Source organism: Mirounga angustirostris, unplaced genomic scaffold (genome assembly GCF_029215605.1).
Source record: "Mirounga angustirostris isolate CCGP_5_RB_7025 unplaced genomic scaffold, mMirAng1.0.hap1 SCAF_1, whole genome shotgun sequence".
In the NCBI taxonomy this organism is placed as follows: domain Eukaryota; kingdom Metazoa; phylum Chordata; class Mammalia; order Carnivora; family Phocidae; genus Mirounga; species Mirounga angustirostris.
The window spans coordinates 210,702,884-210,727,814 of NW_026991709.1; the positions used below are offsets into that span (position 1 = coordinate 210,702,884).

The 24,931-nt window shown below is 47.6% G+C and overlaps 1 protein-coding gene across 1 annotated transcript; it reads right to left on the bottom strand.

Moving 5' to 3' along the window:
• Window positions 1-9,454: 9,454 nt before the first annotated feature.
• ACTL9 (actin like 9) lies at window positions 9,455-10,705 on the bottom strand. Its single transcript, XM_045863899.3, has one exon. The coding sequence runs from the start codon at window positions 10,703-10,705 to the stop codon at window positions 9,455-9,457; it is 1,251 nt and encodes a 416-aa protein (XP_045719855.1).
• Window positions 10,706-24,931: the final 14,226 nt, after the last annotated feature.

Sequence of the window (24,931 nt, forward strand, 5' to 3'; positions counted from 1 at the left end):
ATATTTGTAATCTATATAATATTTATATACTACACATATCTAGAGATCTATAGAGATATATCTAGATCTACAGATATTTATAGGTATCTTTATACATTATATGTCTTTAATGTCTATGTGTGTGTGTGTATATATATATTTTATCTATTAGATATCTATAAGTAGATATAGATAGATATACGTATGCCAGGCTACAGATAACTATCTAGATAGATCTATAGACAGATAAACATCTATATCTATGTCTGTCTATCTAGAGATATATCTAGAGATATATCTAAGCCTGGTATATACCTTTCTTATAAGGAATTAGTTTATGTGATTATGGAGGCTCTCAAGACTTGAGAAGTGCAGGGTGAATCAGCAGGCTTGAGACCCAGGAGGAGCTAGGTCTCAGTTCAAGTCCGAAGGCTAAAACAAAGCCAGTAAGCCAGTCTGAGGACTATCATGCAGGTAGAATTCTCTCTTATTCGGAGGACGGTCATTGTTTTGTTCTATTCAGACCCTCAGCTGATTGGATGAGGCCCACCCACATTCGGGAGGGCAATCTGCTTTACTCAGTCTACTGATTTAAATGTTGATCTCATCCCAAAACACCTTCACCCTCACAGACACACCCGGAATAATGTTTGGCCGTATCTGGGCACCCTGTGGCCAGGCCAAGTTGGCACATAAAACTAACCATCACAGGGAGCATCTGGGAGTCTAATCTAAGTCATACGGGAGGGTGTTCCTTGCAGTAAGCAGTTTCCCAGAACACAAAGGGTGGGGGGATTCCCTAACCTTCTCTGTTTTCTAAGATCACAAAGCTTGGGTAAAGTTCAATATTGTCACAGCCCATAAGGCCCTCATCACACGCCCCATCCCCTCCCTGCTCTCACCTCCTCCTCTCTCCCCCTCAGTCGCTCTACTGGGTTCCTCAAACACACCAAGCTGGTCCTGCCTCCAGGCCTTTACCCTCGTGGTTCCCTCAGCCTGGAATGCTCTTCTCTCATCTTTTCAGATCCTCTGTGATCACCAGTCACATCGCCCTGTTGCATTTTCTTCAGGGCATTTTTCACGATCTGAAATTCTTCTTTCTGTTTGCATTTATTGTCTTTCTTCTTTCTGCTGGGCAGAAAGTTCTGAAATCACCAGCAGCTAAGTGTTGGTTGAGAACCTACTGCATGCCAGTTCCAGTTACTTCCTGAAAGTCATAGTCTGCTGGGAGAGGCCAACACAGGTTGGGTCACACATGCAGATAGAATGTATAAGCCTGATAAATGTTAGGTCGGACTGAAGCCTGATGCTGGTGGGCCTGACGCACCTGGGTGGTGACACAGTGTTTCCCAGAGGTGAGATCTGAAGCAGGGATAGGCATCAACTAAAGAAAGAAGAGGAAAGACAGTGTTCTGGGTGGAGGGGACAGGTCGTGCAAAGGCCCTGAGGTGGGTGGGAAAGTGCTGAGGCATGCAGGAATAGAATGCACTGGGGAGTGCAGTGAGGAGCCCTGAGGGGTTAGCAGAGCTTTGGTCCAACTGTCAGTGGGGTTCTGGGAAAATCCTTTAGCTCTAGGGCTATGGGGATCCAGCAAAGAATATTGAGCAGGAGAGGGGCATGATTAGATTTGCTTCTGGCAGAAGAGATTCCTGAGGTTTGAGGTAAGGGGGCAGACTGGAAGGGGAAGGTGGGAATACTGGGTGCCCATGGAGAGGAGGGGATAGCAACCTGGCCTATGTGGAAGGCATGGGGCTGGGGAGAAGGGGATGGAGAGCAAGGCCCAGGAGGTAAGATGAGCCCCCTTTGGGGTAACTGCCAACCAGCTGGGCCAGCTGCACCTTTTCCACTCACTGCCCAGTGGCTTGGTTAGCCAGGCATCAGTTGGGTTTTGGGGAAATCAATTAGCAACTTATCTTGAACCCTGTTGCCCAGCCCAGTGCTCCTTCCCTTTTCTTCCCTACATCTGGCAGTCCCATCTGTCCGTGCAAAGTTTCAGGACGCCCCAGGTGACAGCTGAGGGTGAGGGGATAGGTGTGACTGTGTACAAAAGGTTCTGCTCAAGCCCAGAAATCCCTGTCTGTCGGGAATTATACTTTTCCTCCCCCAGGGCTGGATTTAATTCTTCTGTTCCAGGGTGAGGGTGGGCCCAGCAGCTGCAGGTGCCCCACTGTGGGTGGGGCAGTGGTGTGGGTGATTTCCTGGTTTCCGTGGGAAGCAGGTTCTGTGGCCGTGGTCTTGAGGAGCCTGATCTTCCGGTCTCTCCTTCCTGGGCCAGTCTCATGCAAGCAAACAGTCTCAGCCCCTTACCATCTCCCCGGTGTCTCTGTCCATAAAGCTGGGATTAGGGCATGGTAAGTGAAGCATTCCTCTGAGCAAAATTTAAGGGGGCACCCGAAATCTCAGGGATCAAAGTACATAATGTTTCTTATTTTAATTGACATATGTTTGACATATAACGTTGTGTAAATTTAAGGCATACCACATTTGATACATTTATATATTGCAATATGATTGTGGTTGTAGCCCTAATGAGCACCTCCCTTTGGTTCCATAATGATCATATCTTTTCGGTGGTTTTCTAGTCCCTCAGCAAGTGTGATGATTATGATGCAATGTTGCTCTCTGTATTCACAGCGCTGCGTGCTAAATCCCTAGGGCTCATAAGGTAAATCATCCGTTCAAAGCAGTGATTTACATTGAGAGCATCTCCCGTACCCTAAGGTTCACCTTTTGAAAATGTACAGTTCAGTGGCAGTTAGTACATTCCCAGGGCTGTGCAACCATCACCACTATCTAGTTCCAGAACATTCCATCACCCCAAAATGAGTGGCCAAGCTGGGGGAGGGGCAGAGGGAGAGAGGGGAGAATCTCAAGCAGACTCTATGCTGAGTGTGGAGCCTGCCACGGGGCTCAATCCCATGACCCTGAGATCATGACCTGAGTTGAAACCAAGAGGCGGACGCTTAACCGACTGAGCCACCCAGGTGCCCCTCAATGCAATATTTTTTTTTTTAAAGATTTTATTTATTTATTCATAAGAGACAGAGAGAGAGAGAGGCAGGCTCTCCGCTGAGCAGGGAGCCCGATGCGGGACTCGATCCCAGGACCCTAGGATCATGACCTGAGCCGAAGGCAGATGCTTAACCATCTGAGCCACCCAGGCACCCTTCCTAAATGCAATATTAAAAAAAAAATCAAAATTCATGCAAAATAAGTCCCCTGATGAACAAAACTATCACATTTTAAAACACAGACAAGGATTGATGGTGCCCTTTGGCTCTGTGTCCCTCTCCTGCCTCACCCTAATCCCACCCCGTCTATGCTTTGCTTGGTGGGCTGACCCCACCTCCTCCAAATACATCCTCCCCTGGGTCCCGCAAAGAACAGAGGGTCTGGACCTGGGATGAAGCCCTGGCAGTGACTGGGTGGATCCTCTTTTTTTTTTTTTTTTTTAAGATTTTATTTATTTATTTGACAGAGAGACAGTGAGAGCAGGAACACAAGCAGGGGGAGTGGGAGAGGGAGAAGCAGGCCTCCCGCCAAGCAGCGAGCCTGATGCCCGCTCAATGTGGGGCTCGATCCCAGGACCCCAGGATCACAACCCAAGTGGAAGGCAGATGCCTGACGACTGAGTGGGTGGATCCTCATTTTGTTCAAACCCGTGGAGGAGGGTCTCCAGGTCCTCGGTGGCCCGCTGGCTGGCTGGCGGGAGGACTTGTGGTCTATGTTTGGAACACTCTAGTTGAAATGGCAGCCATCTATTTGGCCCCTACTGTGTACTGAGCATGTTAAGTTCATTTTATGCACTACTCGAAATGGTTTTAAGAAATTATTTTTATGGAGGCATTCGCACTGTAGAACATTCTAATGATACATTAATTCCTAGAGTAAATGTGAAACCCCCCACCCCCTGCAGCCCCAAAGACAACGGCAATTACAGCGGTGTCCTTCCACACTTCCTAGAGCGCCTGTATCATGCTTAATCCTTATAAAGCCCCCCCCGAAGTGAGCACTGATATCACCCTCATTTTACAGGTGTGTTGAGTGAGGCTCAGAAACGTCAGGTCACTTGTCCATGGTCATTTAGCATATGAGGAGGCATGACTGGAACTCATGTCTGTCTGACTCCAATGCCAGAGAATGAGAGGGAGGGGCCCCTACGTAGGATTCCTGTAAGCTCATCTGAAATCCTGGCTCATTCATTCAGTCAATCAACAGACATTTCCTGGACTCGATTGAAACCTGGGTGCGTGACACACGCGGGGCCTGGAACTCATGGCCCCAGGGGGTGACATCGTCTATCGACAAGGATCAGAGAAATCAGATGATCATCGCTGGCGCTGCCTGGGTGGATACCAGAGGAACTTAAAGGAAATATTCATATTTAACAAAAAACAGAATCACATGATTCAAAATTCAAAAACTTCAAAAGGGTGGGCAGTGGGAAGTCCCCTTCTGGTCTCGATGCCCAGGTTACCCTCTCATAAGCATCAACCCTCAGTGGAGGTGATATTGCCCCCAAGGGGGTAAAAATTAGTTGGAGGTGTGTGTGGGGAAAATGTGTTTTCATGTATAAGGCACAGAAACACATAGAAATCTGTGCTGTTAAACTTTCATGGGAGACAGGCAGGAAAAAATGTCTAAAAGTGATTGCCCCTTAGGATGGGACATTGGGAAAGTCTTTTCTAGAAGCAACCACCATTCAGTTTCCTTGTGAAATCTTCCAGAGATGTTCTGCGTGTTTTCTTTCTTTCTTTTTTTTTTTTTTTTTAAAGATTTTATTTATTTGACAGAGAGAGACACAGAGAGAGAGGGAACACAAACAGGGGGAGCGGGAGAGGGAGAAGCAGGCTTCCTGCTGAGCAGGGAGCCCGATGCGGGGCTCGATCCCAGGACCCTGGGATCATGACCTGAGCCGAAGGCAGACGCTTAACGCCTGAGCCACCCAGGAGCCCCAATTCTGCGTGTTTTCAAACAAATCTCTACATACTCATTTATTCCTGTTTTTTTTTTTTTTTCCATAAATAGTAGTAACATAGCCTTTGGGCCTTTTTTTTTAACTCAAAATATATGTTGGTAATCACCTCATGTCAATGAACACAGCTTGCTGGGGTTCCTTTTGGAAAGCTGTGCAGTATTCCTCTATGTTCGAGGGTCATTTATTTAACCTGTTCTGGGTGGTCACGCAGTATCGGAAACACAGAATGTTGTTTCCCACGTTTTGCCACCATTAGGTGCTGCAGTACACAAGGGATAAGTGCATTTACGTCATTTTGCACATGAGTGATTGTATCTGAAGGAGAAATTCTTGGAAGTGCCATAGTGGGGCCAGGAGGTGTGGGCATTTGTCATTTAAATAGTTACTGAGACTCGTCCTGCACTGCGGTCGTGCCAGCTTCCTTCCTCATCATCAAGGTAAGAGAATGCCAGTTTCCCCACAGCCTCGCCAATGTGGGTGTTATCAAGCCTTTTGATCTTTGCCAATCTGATGGGTTAAAAATGGTATCACAGTATAGTTTTCATGTTCTTTTCCCTTATGAGACTGTGTATCTATTCTTGGGTCAAAGAACCATTTGTCTTTCTCTGTGAGCTTAAGGTTCATATCCTTTGCTAACTGTTGTAGTATTTTTCTTATTGATTCTTTCTAAGAGCTCTTTACATATTATGGACATGTTCCCTCTGTGTTATGAGTTGCAGCTTTCTCAGTTTGTTATTTAAAAATTATGTATTATTTGTTTTTCTAAAAAATTGTCATTTGTCTTGACTTTGTTCACGGTGATTTTTACTTTGCAGATTTTTTTTTTTTGATGTTTATATGAAGTCAACTGCTTTGATCATTCCTTTTATGGCTTCTGGGCTTTGTGTCATACTGAGAAAGGGGCTACCTTTGATAAGATAGGAAGTGAGAAGGAGCACTCTGAGTACAGGGAATAGCAAGTGCAAAAGTCCTGAGGAAGGAAGGGGACTTGGCATGTATCTTGATGCATATGTAGTGAAAGACCAATTTATTTTAAGGAATTGGCCACGGGATTGTGGAAGTTGACATAAAATCTGTAGAGTAGGCTGGAAGGTTGGAGACCCAGGAAGAGTTGCAGTTTTAACCTGAAGGTAGTCTGCTGGCAAAATCCCTTCTTTCTTGGGGGGAGGTTAATTTTTGTTCTCTTAAGGCTTTCAACTGATTAGATGAGGCCCACCCACACTAAGAGGGGGTAATGTTTTACTCAAAGTCTATTGATTTAAATCTTAATCTCATCTAAAAAATACCTCCACCGGGGCTCCTGGGTGGCTCAGTTGGTTAAGCATCTGACTCTTGATTTTGGCTCAGGTCATGATCTCAGGGTTGGGGAACAGAGCCCTGCATCAGGCTCTGCTCTCAGTGTGGAATCTGCTTCAGATTCTCTCTCCCACCCCTCTCTCAAATAAATAAATAAATCTTTAAAAAATACCTTCACAGCAACATCTAGAATGGTGTTTAATCAAACATCTGGGTACCATTGCCTAGCCAAGTTGACACACAAAATTAACCATCACAAGTCCAACTCGTGTCACCTTGGTACATACATATCTCCTTAAACCCTACTTTTGTAGTACATGATATGGAGCCCCTGCTCCTTGTATTGCTCTCACAGGACCCAGGACAGGAATGTGCAGCCTGTGCCAGGATGGGGTCCCTGATCCACATGGAAGAGCAGACTCCAGGGATGTGCGTGGGCACGGGGAGGGGTCTCTGGTGTTCTCAGTGCTCCACTGGGAGTTGGGGTGGGGGCAGGCAGAGAGTGCAGAGGTTTACCTACAACTCCAGGGAGGAGGTGAGATTTCTAACAATAGGCTTGAGGTAGTGGGCTCCTTATCCCTGGGAGCGTGCAAAAGGGAGAGGCACATGTCACAAGGGTTGTAGAGAAAATTTCTGCATCAGGGAAGGTTTGGAGTTGGGGGACCTCAGTCTGATCTAAATGAGAGTCCACCCAGCAGCCCAGAAGTGGTGGGGGTTTCTGCATCCTCTTCACTTCCTGTAGCATCACAGAGCCAGCCTGTCCCACATCCCTTCTATGAGTGTGGCTGGCAGTGCCCTGACAGCACTGTGTGGGGTGGGTCTCACTTGAGGTCTGGGGAGGACTGGTTTGCTACAGTCTTTGAGGTTCTAAATGTGATGCCATGTGCAGTGCCTTGAGCTTGGAAGTGGTGCCCCCTTGTGGGAAGAATGAGAAGTTTCTCCTCACTACCTGTAACCTCCTGGGGGTTCTTGCCTGGGCTACAGATTGAGGCTGCCTGCCTCGTGAGGAGGTGAGGCAAGGGGGTTCAACACCGAATGTTTGTGATCTGGAATCCTGGCCTGACTAGGGGGCTGTCCCCCCAGCTGAGGACCACTCACTGGCCAGGAATGGGACCGGAGCTCCTGCCTAATCCCCAGGACACCGTGGGACACGGTGGGTCGGGCTAACCAGGGCCCTCGTTCACCCACATTATCTGATGGCAGATGCGGGGGTGGGGGTGCGGGTGGAGAGGGGGTGGTGGTCTCAGTACTCCACAAGTAAATGAATTTCCACTCCTGAAAATGCCTGCACAAGAAGAGTGCTGGCCGGTGAGTCAGATGGAGGAGGGAGGGAACAAGGGATGGGGGAAAAAGCGGGGGGGGGGGGGGGGAGAGGGAGAGAATGAATCCAAGTGAGCAAATAAAAACCAAAATAAGAGTCAGAGAGACTCAGGGAGACAGAGACAGAGAAGCTCAGCAAATACTGACTGATTGGATGTATGAATGAATGTTTCCTTGGACTGAGGGAGACGAGGACCCAGTGTGGACATGGATGAGCTCGGGCAGCTTGTGCTTATTTTGTTGATAAGCTGGGAGGATGTGTCCAGGCTGCAGGCTGGGGTTCCTGACATTCTTTAGGTTGTGCTGGATGGTGTGAGGCAGAGGGTCCTCCCTCCAGCAGGGGCTCAGGGTAGCCAAGGACGAGGTTGGAGGGAGGAGGGAGGACCCAGGATGCTGTGTGGGGAGAATGCCCAGCCTCCGTGGGAGGATAGCCTGGGACAGTTGGTCCCTGGGGACCTGTGTGGGGGGCAGGAGGGAGCCAGTGTCCAGGTGGAGCCCCCATCTGGGGTATCTGCCCCAGGGTCATGGTAGGATTGGCAGCCCTCAGGAATGTCGCTGGCTATTGGTGCCTCAACTAATGGATGGGGGCCTGGGGGGCTGGTTGTGGGGGTGGGTTTCTGGGGAACCTGAAAACCCTGAGGTAGAATGTCCTGGGTGTCCATCATGGGGCAACCCTAGGAGAGTGTCTTTGGGAAGGGAGTTGGGGGGGTCAGAACACAGGAGAGGGCCTAGGGCATTAGTGGGGTAATCATGGGATGGTCCTGGGACTGGAACCTTCCTAGGAGGATTTGAAGGGCTGAGGAAAGGGGATAGGAGGTGCATTGTAAGGCAGGCCATGTGGGAGACACAGAGCAAGGAGGTGAGCTGAGAGCAGTGAGGCTGACCTGGGGGTCTGGGGATTCAGAACATACTGTTCTTTGGTGGGGGGGTATGGATGGGGAGGTGGGTGTGGGATGGAAGGAATGAATCTTGGAGAACAAATTATGCAGGGAGGGCAGAGTTATGGGGGAGGGTGGAATTTGGGGGATGGGCTTTGGACACTGGAGGAGCCTTTAGTGGGCCATTGTAGGGGAGACCGTTGAGGATCAGAACATCGGTCTTTGTGGTGGGTATGGAGTTTTGGCCTTTGTGGGGGGATGCTCAGAACATCAGGGTATAGGAGAACTTTGGATAATCAGACGGGGAAACTGCTGAGGGGGTGGATTTGGGGTGCTTGAACTAGGGGTGTCTTGGCAAGTGGCTCTTGGGGGTATTTTGGGGGGATTAGAAACAGGAGAAGATTCTGAGGGTGCACTTAGGGGTTGAAACACTCATGGAAAGGTTCTCGGAGTTGGGGGTTGGAGCACCTGGTGCAGCTTCCTTGGGGAGGAACAGGTCATGGAGATGAGTCAGGGGTCCTTGAGGGACATAGGGAGTGAATTGGGGGCTTAGAGCCTAGAGGAAACTTGGGGGAGGTTTATAGCAAAAGCAATAGGTCATTGGGGTGAGATTAGGAGATAAGAATCTGGGGATGTCTTTGGGGTGGCCTTGGCAAGCGGTCCCAGCCCGAGAGTGCTTTTGGGGAGGGATCATGGGAGGTGGGTTTGACAGGGTCAGGACAAGGTGGCGTGTTGTGGGTTGATCATGGGGAAGGTGGGTTTCGGTAGTCGGAGCTGGGTGTCTCTGGGGTTGGATCCGTGGGAGGTGAGTTAGGGCAGGGCAGAACCACGATGTCTGGGAGGTAGATCTTGGTGGAGTCAGGACCCAAGGCGAGCCTGGGTGGTGGGTCCAGGAATGGATTGGGCTGGGCCCTGGGGTAAGGCAGGATAGAGCCGGCAGGGTATCGGAAGCTTTACTGCCTCCCCCCACCCCACCCCCACCCCCCCACTCCGCCGCCCGGAGTCAGTAGCATTTGCGGTACACGATGTGGGGCCCCTGTTCCTCATACTGCTCCCGCAGGACCCAGCAGGACTGGAAGGCGCGCAACGAGGCCAGGATGGAGCCCCCAATCCACACGGAGAAGTTTCTGGTGGGCTGTGCCGCCACCACCACGTGGGCCTCGGGGGGCAGACTGTGCAGCAGCTCGGCCCGGAAGCGGCCCTCGAACCCCTGAAAGAGCGAGGAGCCCCCGCAGAGCAGCACGTTCTGGGCCACGTCGGCCCGCACCTCCAGGGGCACCTTGTGAAGGCTCTGTTTGGCCATCGTGGGGATGCCCACGGGCTCCAGCCCCGGCATCTCGGGAGGGCTGAACAGCAGCTCTGGGCACTGGAACAGCTCCTTGCCCAAGGTGACCATCCGCCCGTCGGGCAGCTTCAGGGTCTGCTGGTATTCCTGCTCCGGCCGGGCCTGCTCCTTGAGGAAGTCAGGGGCCACATAGCAGTAGCAGCGCTTGATGTTCTCCACGGTGTCCAGGTCCTGCGGGCCCGCCGTCAAGCCCGAGCCCAGCAGCATCTCTGCCAGGAAGGCGGTCAGGTGCGTGCCCGCCAGGTCCAGGCGCTCCGTGGCGTGGGGCAGGTTGTAGCCCTGAAAGACCGGCACCGTGTAGGTGACCCCGTGGCCGGTGTCCACCACCAGCCCGCTGATCCTGCCGTGAGCGTAGACGGACAGCACCGACTGGGAAGCCACGTACATGGCCGGAGAGCACAGCGACTCGAAGGCCACCTCCACCAGCTTCTCGCGGTTGGTGGTGGGGCTGAAGGGCGGGTCGGAGAACAGCAGCGGCTGGTCCTGAGGGGCCACGCGGAGGTCGTGCTCCAGCAGGTGGCGCCAGATGAGCTCGGCCGCGTCCCAGTCCACCACGATGCCGTTGCGCACTGGCTGCACCAGGGTTAGCTCTGGGCGTGCGCGGGCGGCCTCGCCGATGAAAGTCTCCAGCACCGGCTGCCCACTGGTGGCCGGCTTCTTGGGCTGGCAGCCCGCGATGGTGGCCACGGTGTAGGTGGGCCGGGCCTGCCCCGCGAAGCCCACCTTACAAGTGCCCGTGCCCATGTCGATGACCACCGCGCCGGTCTTTGGTGGCAACCTGTCGCCCACCATGCTGGGGGGTTCCTGCCGCAGGGTCTTGTTCACCAGGATTGAGCTGGGGTTCACGCCAGTCCTGGAGGCCTTTGGGGAGGGCTGGGGCTTCGTGCAACTGGACGGGTGTGCATCCATGGCTGCACGTAGCTGGGTAAGCTGCTTGGCGAGGCTGACCGCTTTCCTCCGGGGGTCCGAGGGTATGAGGAGAAAAGGCCGAGGCTGACCAGGGGCAGGCAGAGGCAGGGAGAGGGGCCTGGCCGGTGGTCTATGACATCACCCTGCCTGCTGCCCCTTCAGAAGATTTCACAATGCAGGGGAGGGGATGAGGACGAGCTCCTCCCTGCCCCAGAAAGCTCCCAGAATACTCATCTATTCTGGATTCCCCCAAAGTGGCAAATTTGGAGGAGGAGGCTAGAGGGTGCCAGAGGAGAGACCTCTGATCCAGCTCCCTGACCCAGAGCCCAGTAAGACCCAAGAATCCTTCTCTTGGTGCTTCCTTTTGAAGCTCTTTATAGTGTGGTAAGGGAGAGCTAGTCACAGCCCTCCTTAGAATTCAATCTTAAAATTAATTTAAAGTATTAACCCTTAGAATATTAATCAGAAGGTGGTCGCCTAGCTGGTGTGGCTTTTCTGGTTTCCTGAAGGAAACAGAAGCCTGCCTAGGGTGGGGGGTGAGACTAGGAGAGACACAGACATCCCTCTACTGTTCTGTGACCCTTCTGCTCTGCCTGACACCTGGAACAGTCTCCCTACCCCATTCCCACAGAGCAGGAATTTGCCTCTTCCAATCTCGGCAAGACACCACCTCTTCTTGAAAGCCTTCCCTGATTTCTCTTCCTTCTCTCTACCACATGGTGGTGGTGATGAAGGGGTGTCCACCTTCCTTCTAGGGATTTCTTCGGCTTTCCCTTGGTGGGAGGGGGGCTCTGTGGGATCCAAAAAGGGGCTTTCAGTAAGATAAAAGGGACAGGACAGAACCAGGGAATTTCCTTCCTTTTTAAGGCTAAATAATATTCCATTGTGTGTCTACACCACGTTTTGCCTACCCATTCATCTGTCGAGGGACCCTTGGATTGCTTCCATGTTTTAGCTATTGTGAATAATGCTGCTATGAACCTGGTTGTGCAAATATCTCAAGTCCCTGCTTTCAGTTCTCTTGGGTATATACCCAGAATTGGCATTGCCGGATCATATGGTAATTCTACTTTTTTAAAGTTATTTATTTATTTGAGAGAGAGAGCATGAGCAGGGGGAGGGACAGAGGGAGAAGCAGGCTCCCCGCTGAGCAGGAAGCCCAACTCGGGGCTCGATCCCAGGACTCGGATCGTGACTTGAGCTGAAGGTGGACGCTTAACCGATTGAGCCACACAGGTGCCCCTGGTAATTCTATTTTAAATGGTAATCGTTTTTACAATATACAGGTGTATCAAATCAACACTACACCTTAAACTCACACAATGTTAAATGTCAATTACATCTCAGTAAAGGTGGGGGTGGGGAAGTTCACGGACTCTTGTAAATAGCTGAGTAAATGAACATTTCCAAAAACATGTATGAGATCGCACACAAAATTGGTTAAAAACTCTGGCCGGGATTAAATCTGGACACAACTGGGAAATGAAGCCTTCTTACCTCCATACTCCTGTGACATATTCAGCACTAGTCCTGGCAATTTCTATCACTACACACACACACACACACACACATTTATTTGTTTTGACTAACAGGTGATAACACCACCAGAAGTGGATTTTTTTTTTTTCAGAAGTGGATTTTGAAGCAACTCCCCCATTCTGTTGTGGAACCTACTGTCCTTAGTTGAGACAATTCCTTCCTCTCAAATGCATCCCCTTTTGGATGATGTGTGTGCAAGAAATGAATTCCGTCCCCATGAAACACCAACTCCTACCCCCTCCCCCAGCCCCTGGCTCCCACCATCTTTCTGTCTCTGTGGATGTGACTCTTCTAGGGACCTCCTAGACGTGGAATCCTACCATATGTGTCCTTCTGTGACTGGCTTATTTCACTGAGCATAATGTCCTCAAAGTTCTTCCACGTTGAAGCAGGTGTCAGAATATTTTGAGGGATATTTGTGGTTGCACATTTTCACATTCCCACTAGCAAGGTAGAGGGTTCCAATTCCTCCACATTCTTAACACTTGTTTTTGTCTTTCCCCCTTTTTTCTTTTTAATTATAGCTATTGTAATGAGTGTGAGGTTGTGATAGAGTTAAGTATCAGCATGTTAGAAAGACATGTTTGGTTCAGACGGACTGTTACATAAAGAACTGAATAGACGAGGTTCAGAGCCCAGCCTTTGGTATTGCTAGTGATGTAGCTGTGTGCAGAAGGGAGGCACTTTCCATTATTCCCCCTCATTCAATACATCTGCAAGGATGGTCCCTTGACCTCCTGAAAGAGTATTTTGGTGAATTTAGTCTATAGCCATTTAAGACAAAAATAAACATTTTTTCCCTTTTCAAGAATCATTGTGGCAAGTGAGAGGGATAGTAGTTGATAGTTCGGGATGGGGGTCAGGTAAATTCTCACTGCATCTTTATGGTACTATGTTCATTTTTTTCTGATGGGGGAAATAAAGCCTCAGAGAGGTGAAGTAATTTGCCCAAAGTCACACAGCTGGGATGGCACAAGAGCAGGATTTGAACCCAGATCTCTGAGATACTGCAGTGGCTGAGTGCAGGTCTGGAAAACTGTGAGGTCTAAGATCCATCTGAAACAGTACAAATGGAGGCTGGGACTCTGTTGACCTCAGGTTCCTCTGTTGTTTCTGGCACATAATAGATGCTCCATTCTCGGATACTGCAGCAAACAGGACAGAGAGCATCACTGAGTAGAGGCAGCAAGGAAATAATGTGGTCAAGACCACAGATCTGGAGCCGCCTGCTGGGGTTGCTTAAACCTGGCCCCGCCACCTTTATAGTGAAGCAAACTACTAAATCTCTCTGTGCCTCAGCTTCCCCATTAGCTAGTTAGAGGTAATAATGGTACTGACTTCAAAGGACAGGTATGTGGATGGACGAGTTATCTGTGAAGAGGTTAAGTCAGTGGCTGGTACATCTTGCTTTGTGAAGGTTTACACAAATTGCAGGTATTGTGTGCTTTAGTCGTGTGTATGAGCAACCAGTACGTGGAAGTATCTGAACAACAGCTCTGCAGTGGAATTAGGGATTTAGGTGGGCATTTCTCTTGAAAGGGCATTTTTTTCCAGTCTGCAGATCTTTGCACTGGGCTTATCTGAAACCTGCGTGGGCAGCCCCGCCTTCCACCTGCGTCTGTGGTCCCCAGGAGTTGAGTTGTACAGCTTCCTGCCAAGAGAGGGCGTCCAAGACCACCAGCTTCTTTTTCTTTCTGCTAAGTCCTTGGCTCAGTTGCTCAGGGGTTCGCATCCTTGGTTGCAGCTTAGGATCACCAGAGGAACTTAAAAAAGAATCCCCGTGTTCTGGCTGCACCCCAGACTTGAATCAGAAACTCTGCAGATGGAGACCAAGCAGGGGTGATTGTTTAAAGCTCCCAGGAGACCTTAATGTGAAGCAAGTGGAGGTCCATTGGTCTGGGTCTTCAACATTCTCAAATTCTCCTTCCTTCCTTCCTGCCTTCCTTCCTGCCTTCCTTCTCTCTCTCTTTCTTTCCTTCCTCCCTCCCTCCTTTCCTCCCTCCCTCCTTTCCTTCCTTCCCCTTCTTTCCTTTCTTTCTCTCATTCTCGATTTCTTAATTCCCCCTGATCATCAGAAATGATGGACTGGGAGTCTGGGGTTGTGACACAGTTCTCTGGGATCAGCAGGTTCTCATGCTTAAATGTGTATGAGAGTCTCTAGAAGGGCTTGTTAAAACACAGAGTTCTCGTCTTGCCCAGAGATTCTGATTCAGCAGGTTCAGGGCCCTGCAGAGAATCTGCATTCCTAATGAGCTTCCAGGTGATGCTGATGCTTCTGGTTGGCTGACTTCACTTTGAGGAGCATTGTCTGGAGCCTTGTGGACATCTGGGAGATGAAAGGAAAACTTCTCACAATAAAACTTATATATATATAATGTTATCCAGCCATGAGAAAAAAGGAACTCCCATCATTTGTGCAACGTACATGACACTTGAGAGCATTATGCTACGTGAATAAGTCAGAGAAAGATAAACACTGTGTGATCTCACTTATATGTGGACTCTAGCAAAGCCCAATTTGTAGAAACAGAGAGTAGAATGGTGGTTCCCAGGGGCTGTGGGGTGGGGGAAATGAGATGTTGGTCAAAGGGTACAAACTTCTAGTTATGAATAAGTTCTGGGGATCTAATGTACAGTGGTGACTATAGTCTGACTTGAAAGCTGCTAGGAGACTAGATCTTCAACTTTTTCACCACAAAAATAGTGATTATGAGATGTGAGACATCTGGTGGTAACTATTTTGCAGTATGTAAGCATATCCATCATTGTACGCCTTGAACTTACACAATGTTGCATATCAGTTATATCTCCATAAAACTGGAAAAAATACAGAATAAAAGACATGACTCATACAGTGCTCCTATTTGTTCTCCAGGGTTTATGGCAAGACTGCTCAGGTAATCAGTGGTCGAATTTCTTTGTTTATTGCCGTGTTATGTTCTACAAAGTTGCCACGAACAGTGACTACTGAACTCTAGTTACAACATTTTCATCAACCATTCAAAACATAACCCTGTGTTATGTGTGATTCTGTTTAAAAACATGGCTAATTAATATATATTATTGATCTTACTAACACTGAACTCACAGCCAACATCATTATACCTCACGCCTGAATGAAGCTTGTCCAGCTCACGCATTTTCTCTGCAAGGCACCCCAAAGTCTTCTTCTGCATGAGAACTCTAGGTAGCAGTGCGGCACGATGCTTCTGGCTGATTTAAACAGTGAAACCAGGGGCATAAAGGACAAAAATGTGAAACCCAGTGCACTAAACAGACCATGAAAAGGGCACTTACTTATGCCCAATGCTCTGCACAACAAGAAGGCAGAGCATTGTGGGGACTCAGCTGGGAAGGAGCATGTAGGCAATTTAGATTTTTTGCTGCTCTGTGCATGTCTGAAAATGACCATGAGAGTCCCAGCAGTATTGAGTTTGTGATTACAAATAAATTTAAGTAGGTGAATTCTTAAATACGGACTCTGTGAATAATGGGGATTGGTTGTACACACACACACACACACACACACACAGAATCTCAAGTGTCTGTGTGTATTTACCACACAACATAAGCAACAAAAACACAACAAACACACTGGAAGCCTTCTGTGGATCTCCCCCCAGAGAGTATCATGTTGCTGAATTGAGGGTGTTTTTCACATGGGGAAATGTCACTTTTGCCGGGACACGGCACCTCTTTCTGGCTGTGTTGACATCAGCAACTCCATTCATTCTTCAGTCGGCAATGCTCACTCACTTGACCTGCAATGTGACCTGAGCATCGCATTTTAAAAAGCTTGCAGGTGGGGGCGCCTGGGTGACTCAGTTGGTTAAGCGGCTGCCTTCGGCTCAGGTCATGATCCCAGGAGGTCATGATCCCAGGACCCTGGGATCGAGCTCCGCATAGGGCTCCCTGCTCGGCAGGAAGCCTGCTTCTCCCTCCTCCACTCCCCCGGCTTGTGTTCCCTCTCTCTCTGTCAAATAAATAAAATAAATCTTAAAAAAAAAAAAAAAGCTTGCAGGTGAGTCTGCTGTGTATTCAGTGCTGAGCACCACTGATTACCTGAGCAGTCTTGCCATAAACCCTGGAGAACAAATAGGAATGCTGTATAGATCATGCCTTTTTATTCTATATTTTTGATGCTTTGACATCTTGGGGGCTCCCCTCCCAGGGCTAGCTGATTCCTAGAGATAGCACATACCTCACCTGCCAGTGCACCTTTCATGGGCAAACCAACGAATCCAGAGCCCACACTCCCTACCCCCTCCTCTGTGGGGCTTTCACATTCAGGGCCACTGTTCCCCTCTGCTGATCCCCAGGGCCAGGTTCCAGACAACAATGGATAGCCCCTGTGTCCCAGAGCCCACTGAAGTTATTCAAACTAGCCAGTCCTAAGCCTGTATGCCCTGCATTGTCCACATTTCCCCCTCACTCCCTGTGTCTCCTGCCTGACCCTAGTGCCTCTCTGAGGGGCCCCCAATAGTGTGCCACGACCCTTCCTCTTGGGAATTGTAACAAGCTAGCTTTTCAATGGTCCTGCCCTCCTACCCTTTTGGCCTCACCTGCTCAGATCATAATAAACCTATATCTTAAAACAGACTCCTTTGCTCATCCTTCTGCTTGGAATGCTCAGTGGCGTTTGGATGGCCCTGCCCAGCACCTCTTGGTTATCCATGCGGAGCTCCCTCCACCATTCCTGTGGTTCATTAAGAGGTGAACATCATTGTTTTCTCATGCTCTCCTGGGACAAATTTGAGATGCAGGGCACCTGACTCCCCTGCAATTAACTTTCTCTGCAGTAGAAAGGAGAAGCCGGAAGAGGCTTTTGATATAGTACCTTCCCCTGGAACCGCCAGCCCTTGACAGTTGGTTCATCACTGCTTGGCTGAAGAAGGAGCTGGTGGGCTAAGTGGGGAGTGACACATTCCAGGGAGGTTTATCAGGAGTCACTGTGAGATGGGGAGAGCTATGGGTGTGTCTCTCTGGGTCTGCTCACGGCCCTAGCTCAGTGGACTTCAGAGCAAGGTAGGGAAGGAACCAGCAGGAGTTGTGTCTTTTACCTTTGTCTCATGCAAACTGGATGCATAGCACTATGAAGGGCCAGGGCCCATTTTCCCAGCCTGCGAACCAAATATCTGGATACTTGACACCATCTTTGTGGGTTAAGTCCATGACAGTGTGTGGTTTTTGGTGAGACAGGCTCTCCAGGTATGATGGAACCAGTTCCACTATGTGTGTCCTCACACAGACCTTTATGCAGGTGTTGCTGTATCAGCAGGTGAGTTTTGTCCAGGTATGTTGGTAAGAAACAATCTTTTTCTGTTTTGGGGTTTTTTTTTGAATCCTAAACCTTCACATTTATGTAAATATCCTCTCAAAACTTTCAAACACATAAAATCTTCTATCAGTTTAATCTTGAAGAAACCCCTTTTGGAGGTTGACCTGCTTCTGGCTGAGCTGGCTGACAGCTGTCATCCTAGGATCCCCCTTCACCATCATTCTAGGGATTCTCTTTCAGGTTGAATCCTCTGTTTCTTCTCCTTAGGTTGATGCCTCATTTAGGTGGGACACATGCTCCCTGAGTGAGTGCAGTGGAGACAGATTGGAAGAAAAACCCATCAGGTCTAAAAAAAAATGTTATTTTATCTTATACTTACATGGTTATTTGACTAGCTATGGAATTCTAGGTCTCAATTAATTTTCCCAGAGCATTTTAAAACATCGCTCCATTGCATTCTAACATTTGGTGTTCCTGTTGAAGAGTTCAAGGCCACCCTAGAGGGACACCTTGGTGGCTCAGTTGGTTAAGCATCTGTCTTCGGCTCAGGTTATGATCCCGGAGTCCTGGGACTGAGCCCCACATCGGGCTCTCTGTTCAGCAGGGAGTCTGCTTCTCCCTCTGCCGCTCCCCCTGCTTGTGCTTGCTCTCTCTCTCTCTCTCAAATAAATAAGTAAACTGAGTGTTATATGAAAACAGTGAATTGTGGATCACTACATCAAAAACTAATGATGTATTGTATGGTGGGTGACTAACATAACATAATAAAATAAAATTAAAAAAATAAAAAAATGAGAGAAGTTCAAGGTCATTCTCATTCTTGACTGTTCCAGGAAAGTTGTTTTCTCTCTCTGAGAGTTTATAGGGTACATTCTTTTGTTTATTCTGATGAGCAATTTTCAATCTTGAAATTCACAACTTTCATTCAGGGAAATTTTCTTGCCCCATTTTTCCATACTTATGAAATGCCTATTTTTTAAAAAAGATTTTATTTATTTGTCAGAGAGAGAGAGCATGCACAAGCAGGGGGAGCGGCAGGCAGAGGGAGAAGCAGGCTCCCCACTGAGCAAGGAGCCCAATGTGGGACTCAATCCCAGGATCCTGGGATCATGACCTGAGCCAAAGGCAGACGCTTAACCGACAGAGCCACCCAGGCATCCCTGAAATGCCTATTGTTTTGATGTTGGGCCATCTGTATTGATTCTCTGATTTATTTACCATTTCTCTACTATTTTTCTCTGTGCCTTTTTGTTGTTTTGTGATATTTTCCTACATTTTATATCTTAATCCTATTGTTTTTCATTTCTCCTATCATTAAAAAATTCTAACATCTTTTTGTTCTTTTTTTTTTTTTTAAGATTTTTTATTTATTTATTTGACAGCGAGAGAGAGACAATGAGAGCAGGAACACAAGCAGGGGGAGCGGGAGAGGGAGAAGCAGGCTTCCCGCGGAGCAGGGAGCCTGATGCAGGGCTCGATCCCAGGACCCTGGGATCATGACCCAAGCCAAAGGCAGATGCTTAACGACTGAGCCACCCAGGTGCCCCTAACATCGTTTTGTTCTTTAAAGAAGAAAATCTTTTTCTTGCTTCACAGATATTGTCTTTTTAGTTATACCTCTGAGTTCTAGTCAGTTATAGCTCTAATGTTACCAAGAGTTTCTTTTTTGGTTTCTTCTTCCCTCAGTCTGTTTTCTCCAAAGTGCTTTCATTTTCAGTACGACTGTTGTGGTCTCTGTCTCTTGTATGAGATACTGTTTGGTTAATTGGGTAAAAGGTGATTGGAAGCTCTGTGGACATGAGTTAGTTTCGTTTATACTTTGGTTTTCTATTTAGGGTAATCTGGCTGGGCTGTTTCCTTGGGATTTTCTTTTTCTTTCTTTTTTTTTTTAAAGATTTTATTTATTTATTTATTTGAGAGAGAGAATGAGAAAGAGAGAGCATGAGGGGGGGGGAAGGTCAGAGGGAGAAGCAGACTCCCCGCTGAGCAGGGAGCCCGATGCGGGACTCGATCCCGGGACTCCAGGACCATGACCTGAGCCGAAGGCAGTTGCTTAACCAACTGAGCCACCCAGGCACCCTCCTTGGGATTTTCTTAATGGTAGTTTTTGTTTTGTTTTATTTTGTTGTTGTTGTTTGTGCTTATCTTTTGTTTTGTTTTCTTTTTTTGGACTGGTTGATTCCCAAAAAAGGACTCTCTCACAGAAGCCAGTCCTTTGGATAGCTACCCCAAATGTTGGATGAATGCTCTAATTCTTTCCCTCCGGAGGAAACCAGGATTTGGGTTTTTTGCCCCACTTGCTCTGTGCTGAGGTGGGTAAAGGTCTGTGACCAGTGAGATCATGCTTTCCAAATCATCACCTTTGTTTTCAGTGGCTCCCAATCTGGAGCACCTTCCCATCAGTGCTCAGACTCAGGCAAGACAGAAACCAGTCCCTCAGGCAGCCCCTCAAGACGTTAGAACTTTGGATTACAGTCCAGTCCTTTCCTTCCCTTCTCAGGGACAAGCCAGGAGCTGGGGGCTTCCTCCTGTTGTGTGGTGCTGTCATGGGGGAGATATGATGGGGAGAAGGTGCCATGTACTTTCCTATTGGCTTTGATGCAGCTGACCTCATGCTCTATTAGGGTGCAGGAGCCCCTCAACTAGTCTCTGGATTTTTCACAAAAGGAATTGATCCATGTGCTGTTGAATCAGTGTGTCCATGTGGGAAAGGAAGTCTGGGGCTTCCCATTCCACCATTTTGTTGATGTTGCGGCTAATCTTCTCTGAGTATAAGGGCCCCTGTCATATTGGATTAGAGCCCACTCTAATGACCTCATTTCAACTTAATTACTCCTTTAAAGACCCTATCTCTAATGACAATCATGTTCTGAGGTCCTGGGGCATTAAAATTTCAACATATGAATTTTAAGGGGATATGATTCAGCCTATAACCATGCTACAACATGGATGGACCTCTAAAACATTATGCTAAGTAAAATAATTCAGACACAAAATGTCACATATTATATGATTCTGTTGATATGAAATAGGTAAAATTTGTGGATACAGATAGCAGATTGGTGGTTGCCAGAGTCTGGGGTAATGGGAGTGACTGCTCATGAGCATGGAGTATCCTTGCGAGGACGAAAATGTTTGGGAACTAGATTGAGGTGATGGGTACATGGCACTATGAATGTACTAAATTCCACAGAATTGTACACTTCAAAATGGTTAACTTTAGGCTTATGTGAATTTCATCTCAATAAAAAAATGTGTGTGTGTTTATGTGCATAAAAAGAGATAAAGCAGGGTGGCTAAAGAATAACAATTGGTGAAGGGTATATGGATGTTCCACTTTTCTGTAGGTTTAAAATTTTTTGAGTAAAAAGTTAGAAAAACTGAGAAAAGACTTGCTGTTTTATTATTAGTTTCTAGGGATTTCCATAATTTTAGCCTTTTGTCCTCCAAAGACAAGAAGTGATGATGCCTTGTCAGCAAAAAAGGGCAAATTAGGTCAATTCAAAAAACAACTAAAAGTGAGTTGATTCAAGAGAAATACAGGTATATTCTGCAGACTATCTATCAGACCACCTGGTTAATCTTTTCCCAGCAGAATGCAAAGTCTCTTGGTGTTAATGCCCAAACTTCATAAAATGTATGTATCTCTCAGTATAATGTTTTCTGGCTCATGTTTACACAGGGGAAGTTTATATTTCCATCAAGTGAAATACAGGGTTTTAAAGAAAACAACGTATAGAGAAAGGAGTGATAACCAAGGAGAGTGTGCATCTCATGTATAGCCAGTGCCAAGAGAGGTTATCATAACAGCTTACTCAATGTGAGTCATTCTCTGCTGTTGTGTGCTTGTGCTGAACTTGCTTCCCCAGCACTTTCTACATTTTGGCAAAAGCAAAGGTCAATGTTCTACTGTGAGTCTTCAAAGAGTTGAGGGAGTGAAAGAAATCTTGGAAAAGGGAGCGATAGAGAAATATGACTTCACACTAAACAACTGTAAACAAATACGTTCATTTTGCATAAGCTTTTTCTGGTTTTAGCTACAGTTTAGGAAATTGGTGGAAAGTTTGGGGTTGATGTAAAATACAACTTTTCCCATTTAAAATAATGGTAAATAGAGTCCCAGTCGACAGTTTTATATTCATCTCATTTTCAGGAATGGATAACTAATGTTAAATAGGAGATACCTGTTAAAATAAGATGGCACACGAGATGGCAAAAAATAAGAAGGTGGTATGCAAAGGATTAATATTTCACACGTCTAGAGTAATAACAATTTCTTTGCCATCTTTTTCTCTTCCCCTGTTCTTTATTTTTTAATTTTTAAATTTTTTTTATTTATTCATTTGAGACACAGAGATAGAGAGAGAGAGAGAGAGAGGGAGAGAACATGAGCAGGGAGAGAGGCAGAGGGAGAGGGAGAAGCAGGCTCCCCGCTGAGCAGGAAGCCCGACGCAGGGCTCAATCCCAGGACCCCGGGATCATGACCTGAGCCGAAGGCAGACGCTTAACCATCTGAGCCATCCAGGCGCCCCTCTTCCCCTGTTCTTTAGAACAACATGGCCCAGCCATAAATAACTTTAAGCATGGCTTGTTCCATCCATCCATCCATCCATCCATCCATCCATCCATCCATCCATCCATCCATCCCTCCATCCCTCCATCCTTGATGCAGTTCAACATGCTAGATGTTGAGGATTCAAGACCCACTCCCTACTATTCCATATCTTGATTTCTTTTTCCCAACTCCGGTCTGCTCCAGCCCTTCCTGTTCAATAAACATCCATGTGTCCATGTGCTTTAGGTACCAGTGACACAGACATGAATAATAGCCTTGCTGTCAAGGAGCCTTGCTGTCAAGGAACTCATGGCCTACGTCAGTGTTACTCAAAGTGTAGTCCATGAACTGGTATTGGCCTTTGAGGAGAAAAGGACCTTGAAACAGACTATAACAATATTGCTAAGCTTTAGTTCAACTGACATGTTGTCCAGAGCAAGACTTTTCTCAACTAAGGAAGCAGTGTGTTGAATAACTTTCTGACACAAGCTTCTTATCTCCAAGCACACTGTCACAACTGCTTTGAGTACTGGTCTAGAATCTGCTTGGAAAGATGTCATGGTGAATGTCAAATCCAGTTTGTAAGGTCTAGCTGTATGGTGTGCTGAGCTGAGAAGCCCCACCCAAGCTCAGAAGTAGAAAGCCATGAGACCAGTTACTAATGTCTGCCATGGGCTTGGGAGTAGAGTGTGGTGGCATGGCACAAGGAATTTGCTGGTGGTTGCCTACTATATATCAAGTCCTTAACATATGTCATTATTCCTGCTTCCATTCCGCTTCCACCTGGTTGTTACCTGTCTGACTCAGCTTTGGTTTCAGCAACGCTCTTGGTAATTCACTCAGCCTTGGGAGGCTTGCCTGTGACTTCCTGCCATGGGCACCTGCTTAGGGTAGACTGGCTCTCTGGTCTCTGCCCTTCCCCCTGACTCCAGCTGTGAACATATAATATGCTCACAGGCACTAGACCATCTACCTTTGGACCATTGCATCTCCCAAGTTTTGGAGGCCCCTAAAGAATGGAGTCTAGAGGAAGAAATATTACAACCCAGGGAAGCTGCCTCATAGCTGTTTTACCACCATTCCTGCCTCATTATTTAACTCAGAAGAGATCTCCTGGACATTTTTTTTTTTTTGGAGCAAGGGATCCATTTGCAGCAATGGATTCCCTCATCTCCTCCTCCTAATTAGATCCAAACAAAAAGACTTGGACATCTCTCACATTCATTTATCCACATTAGAGCTGCTCATCCTTCCTGTAGTTGAGAGATGAGTAAATGTTTTTCCACAACCTCCAGGGACAAAATATCAGGGGCCCTAGGCTCCCACTGCAACTAATTTTCTCCCTTGCTGAAAGGGAGACGCAGAGGGGTTTCTTGTGCAACAGGTCTCCCTGGAGCCCCCATCCCCAGATGATGACATCTATCCCTGCAAAAATAGAGGCAGCACTGGTTAAACCCTTGATGCTGGAATCCAGGGAGGTTTTTTTTTTTTTTTTTTTTTTTAAGATTTATTTATTTATTTGAGAGAGCGAGAATGAGAGAGAGTACATGAGAGGGGGGAGGGTCAGAGGGAGAAGCAGGCTCCTCGCTGAGCAGGGAGCCCAATGGGGGACTCGACCCCGGGACTCCAGGATCATGACCTGAGCCGAAGGCAGTTGCTTAACCAACTGAGCCACCCAGGCGCCCTCCAGGGAGGTTTTTATCAGGGACTCTTCTTGAATGAGGGGTGTTGAGAAAGCTCCTTCACTCTACCCACAGACCCTGGTGAGTGCAGGCAAGAACTTGAAACCCAGGCTTGTGGGGATATTGGGGGTCCAGGCATGATTTAGAGATTAGACATTAGTGGCGGGATGGATCTGAGCAACTGGTGATATTGTTTCCCATAGACAAGCTAGGTTGACAGGTATTGAGTGGAAGGATGAATTCTTGTCCACTTCTTTTGACATTTGCCCACCTCCAGGCAGTTGTCTTTTTTTTACTGAATGCTTATTCTTTCCTTGTCTGTCTTCACTGTTGTGAACCCAAGATGGCCAGGTCTCTAGACAGCAGAAGGTCATCCATGTTGATGTTCAATCCATGTTGGAGGTCATCTCATGTTGACCTTCCATAAAAACATTTGGAAGCAGCCACACATGGGCACCTGACCTTGATCAAGGGGCTGGTACCAGAACAACCCATCTGGCAGGGGTTGGGGGCACCTTCAGCTTACCTCCTGAGGACCAGCCATCCACAACAGTGATCCCCCAGAGGAGTTCTCAGTTCTGACCTCCTGGACACAGGAGCTAAGCACTGACTACAAGAAAGAGGCAGCATCCAGGGATGTACTGTTTCCAAATCCTAGCCTGTCCTCTCAGTAGCTGTGCAAGTTTAGGTAAGTCACATACCCTTCCTTAGCCCATTTGTCAGTAACATTAGTTCCAACCAAAATATTGCTTCCCTTACAGAATGTATTCACTCAGCAACTATTTATTTATTTATTTATTTTTATTTTTTGAAAGATTTTATTTATTTATTTGAGACAGAGAGAATGAGAGAGACAGAGAGCACATGAGAGGGGGGAGGGTCAGAGGGAGAAGCAGGCTCCCTGCCGAGCAGGGAGCCCGATGTGGGACTCGATCCAGGGACTCCAGGATCATGACCTGAGCCGAAGGCAGTCGCTTAACCAACTGAGCCACCCAGGCGCCCTCAGCAACTATTTATTGAGCAAGCTCTGCTGTGGATCCTTGAGCTGGTGTGATTGGAGGTGAGTATTAAACAATATAAATGATAATGTCCTGCAAACTGTCATTTGATTAGGCAGGTAACCAAGGGCCCAGATCACACCTGGTCATGGTGGAGAAATATGAAAGTTGTAT

Coding starts and splice junctions, on each gene's coding strand:
- ACTL9 (XM_045863899.3), bottom strand. CDS start 10,705: ATGGATGCACACCCGTCCAGTTGCACGAAGCCCCAGCCCTCCCCAAAG.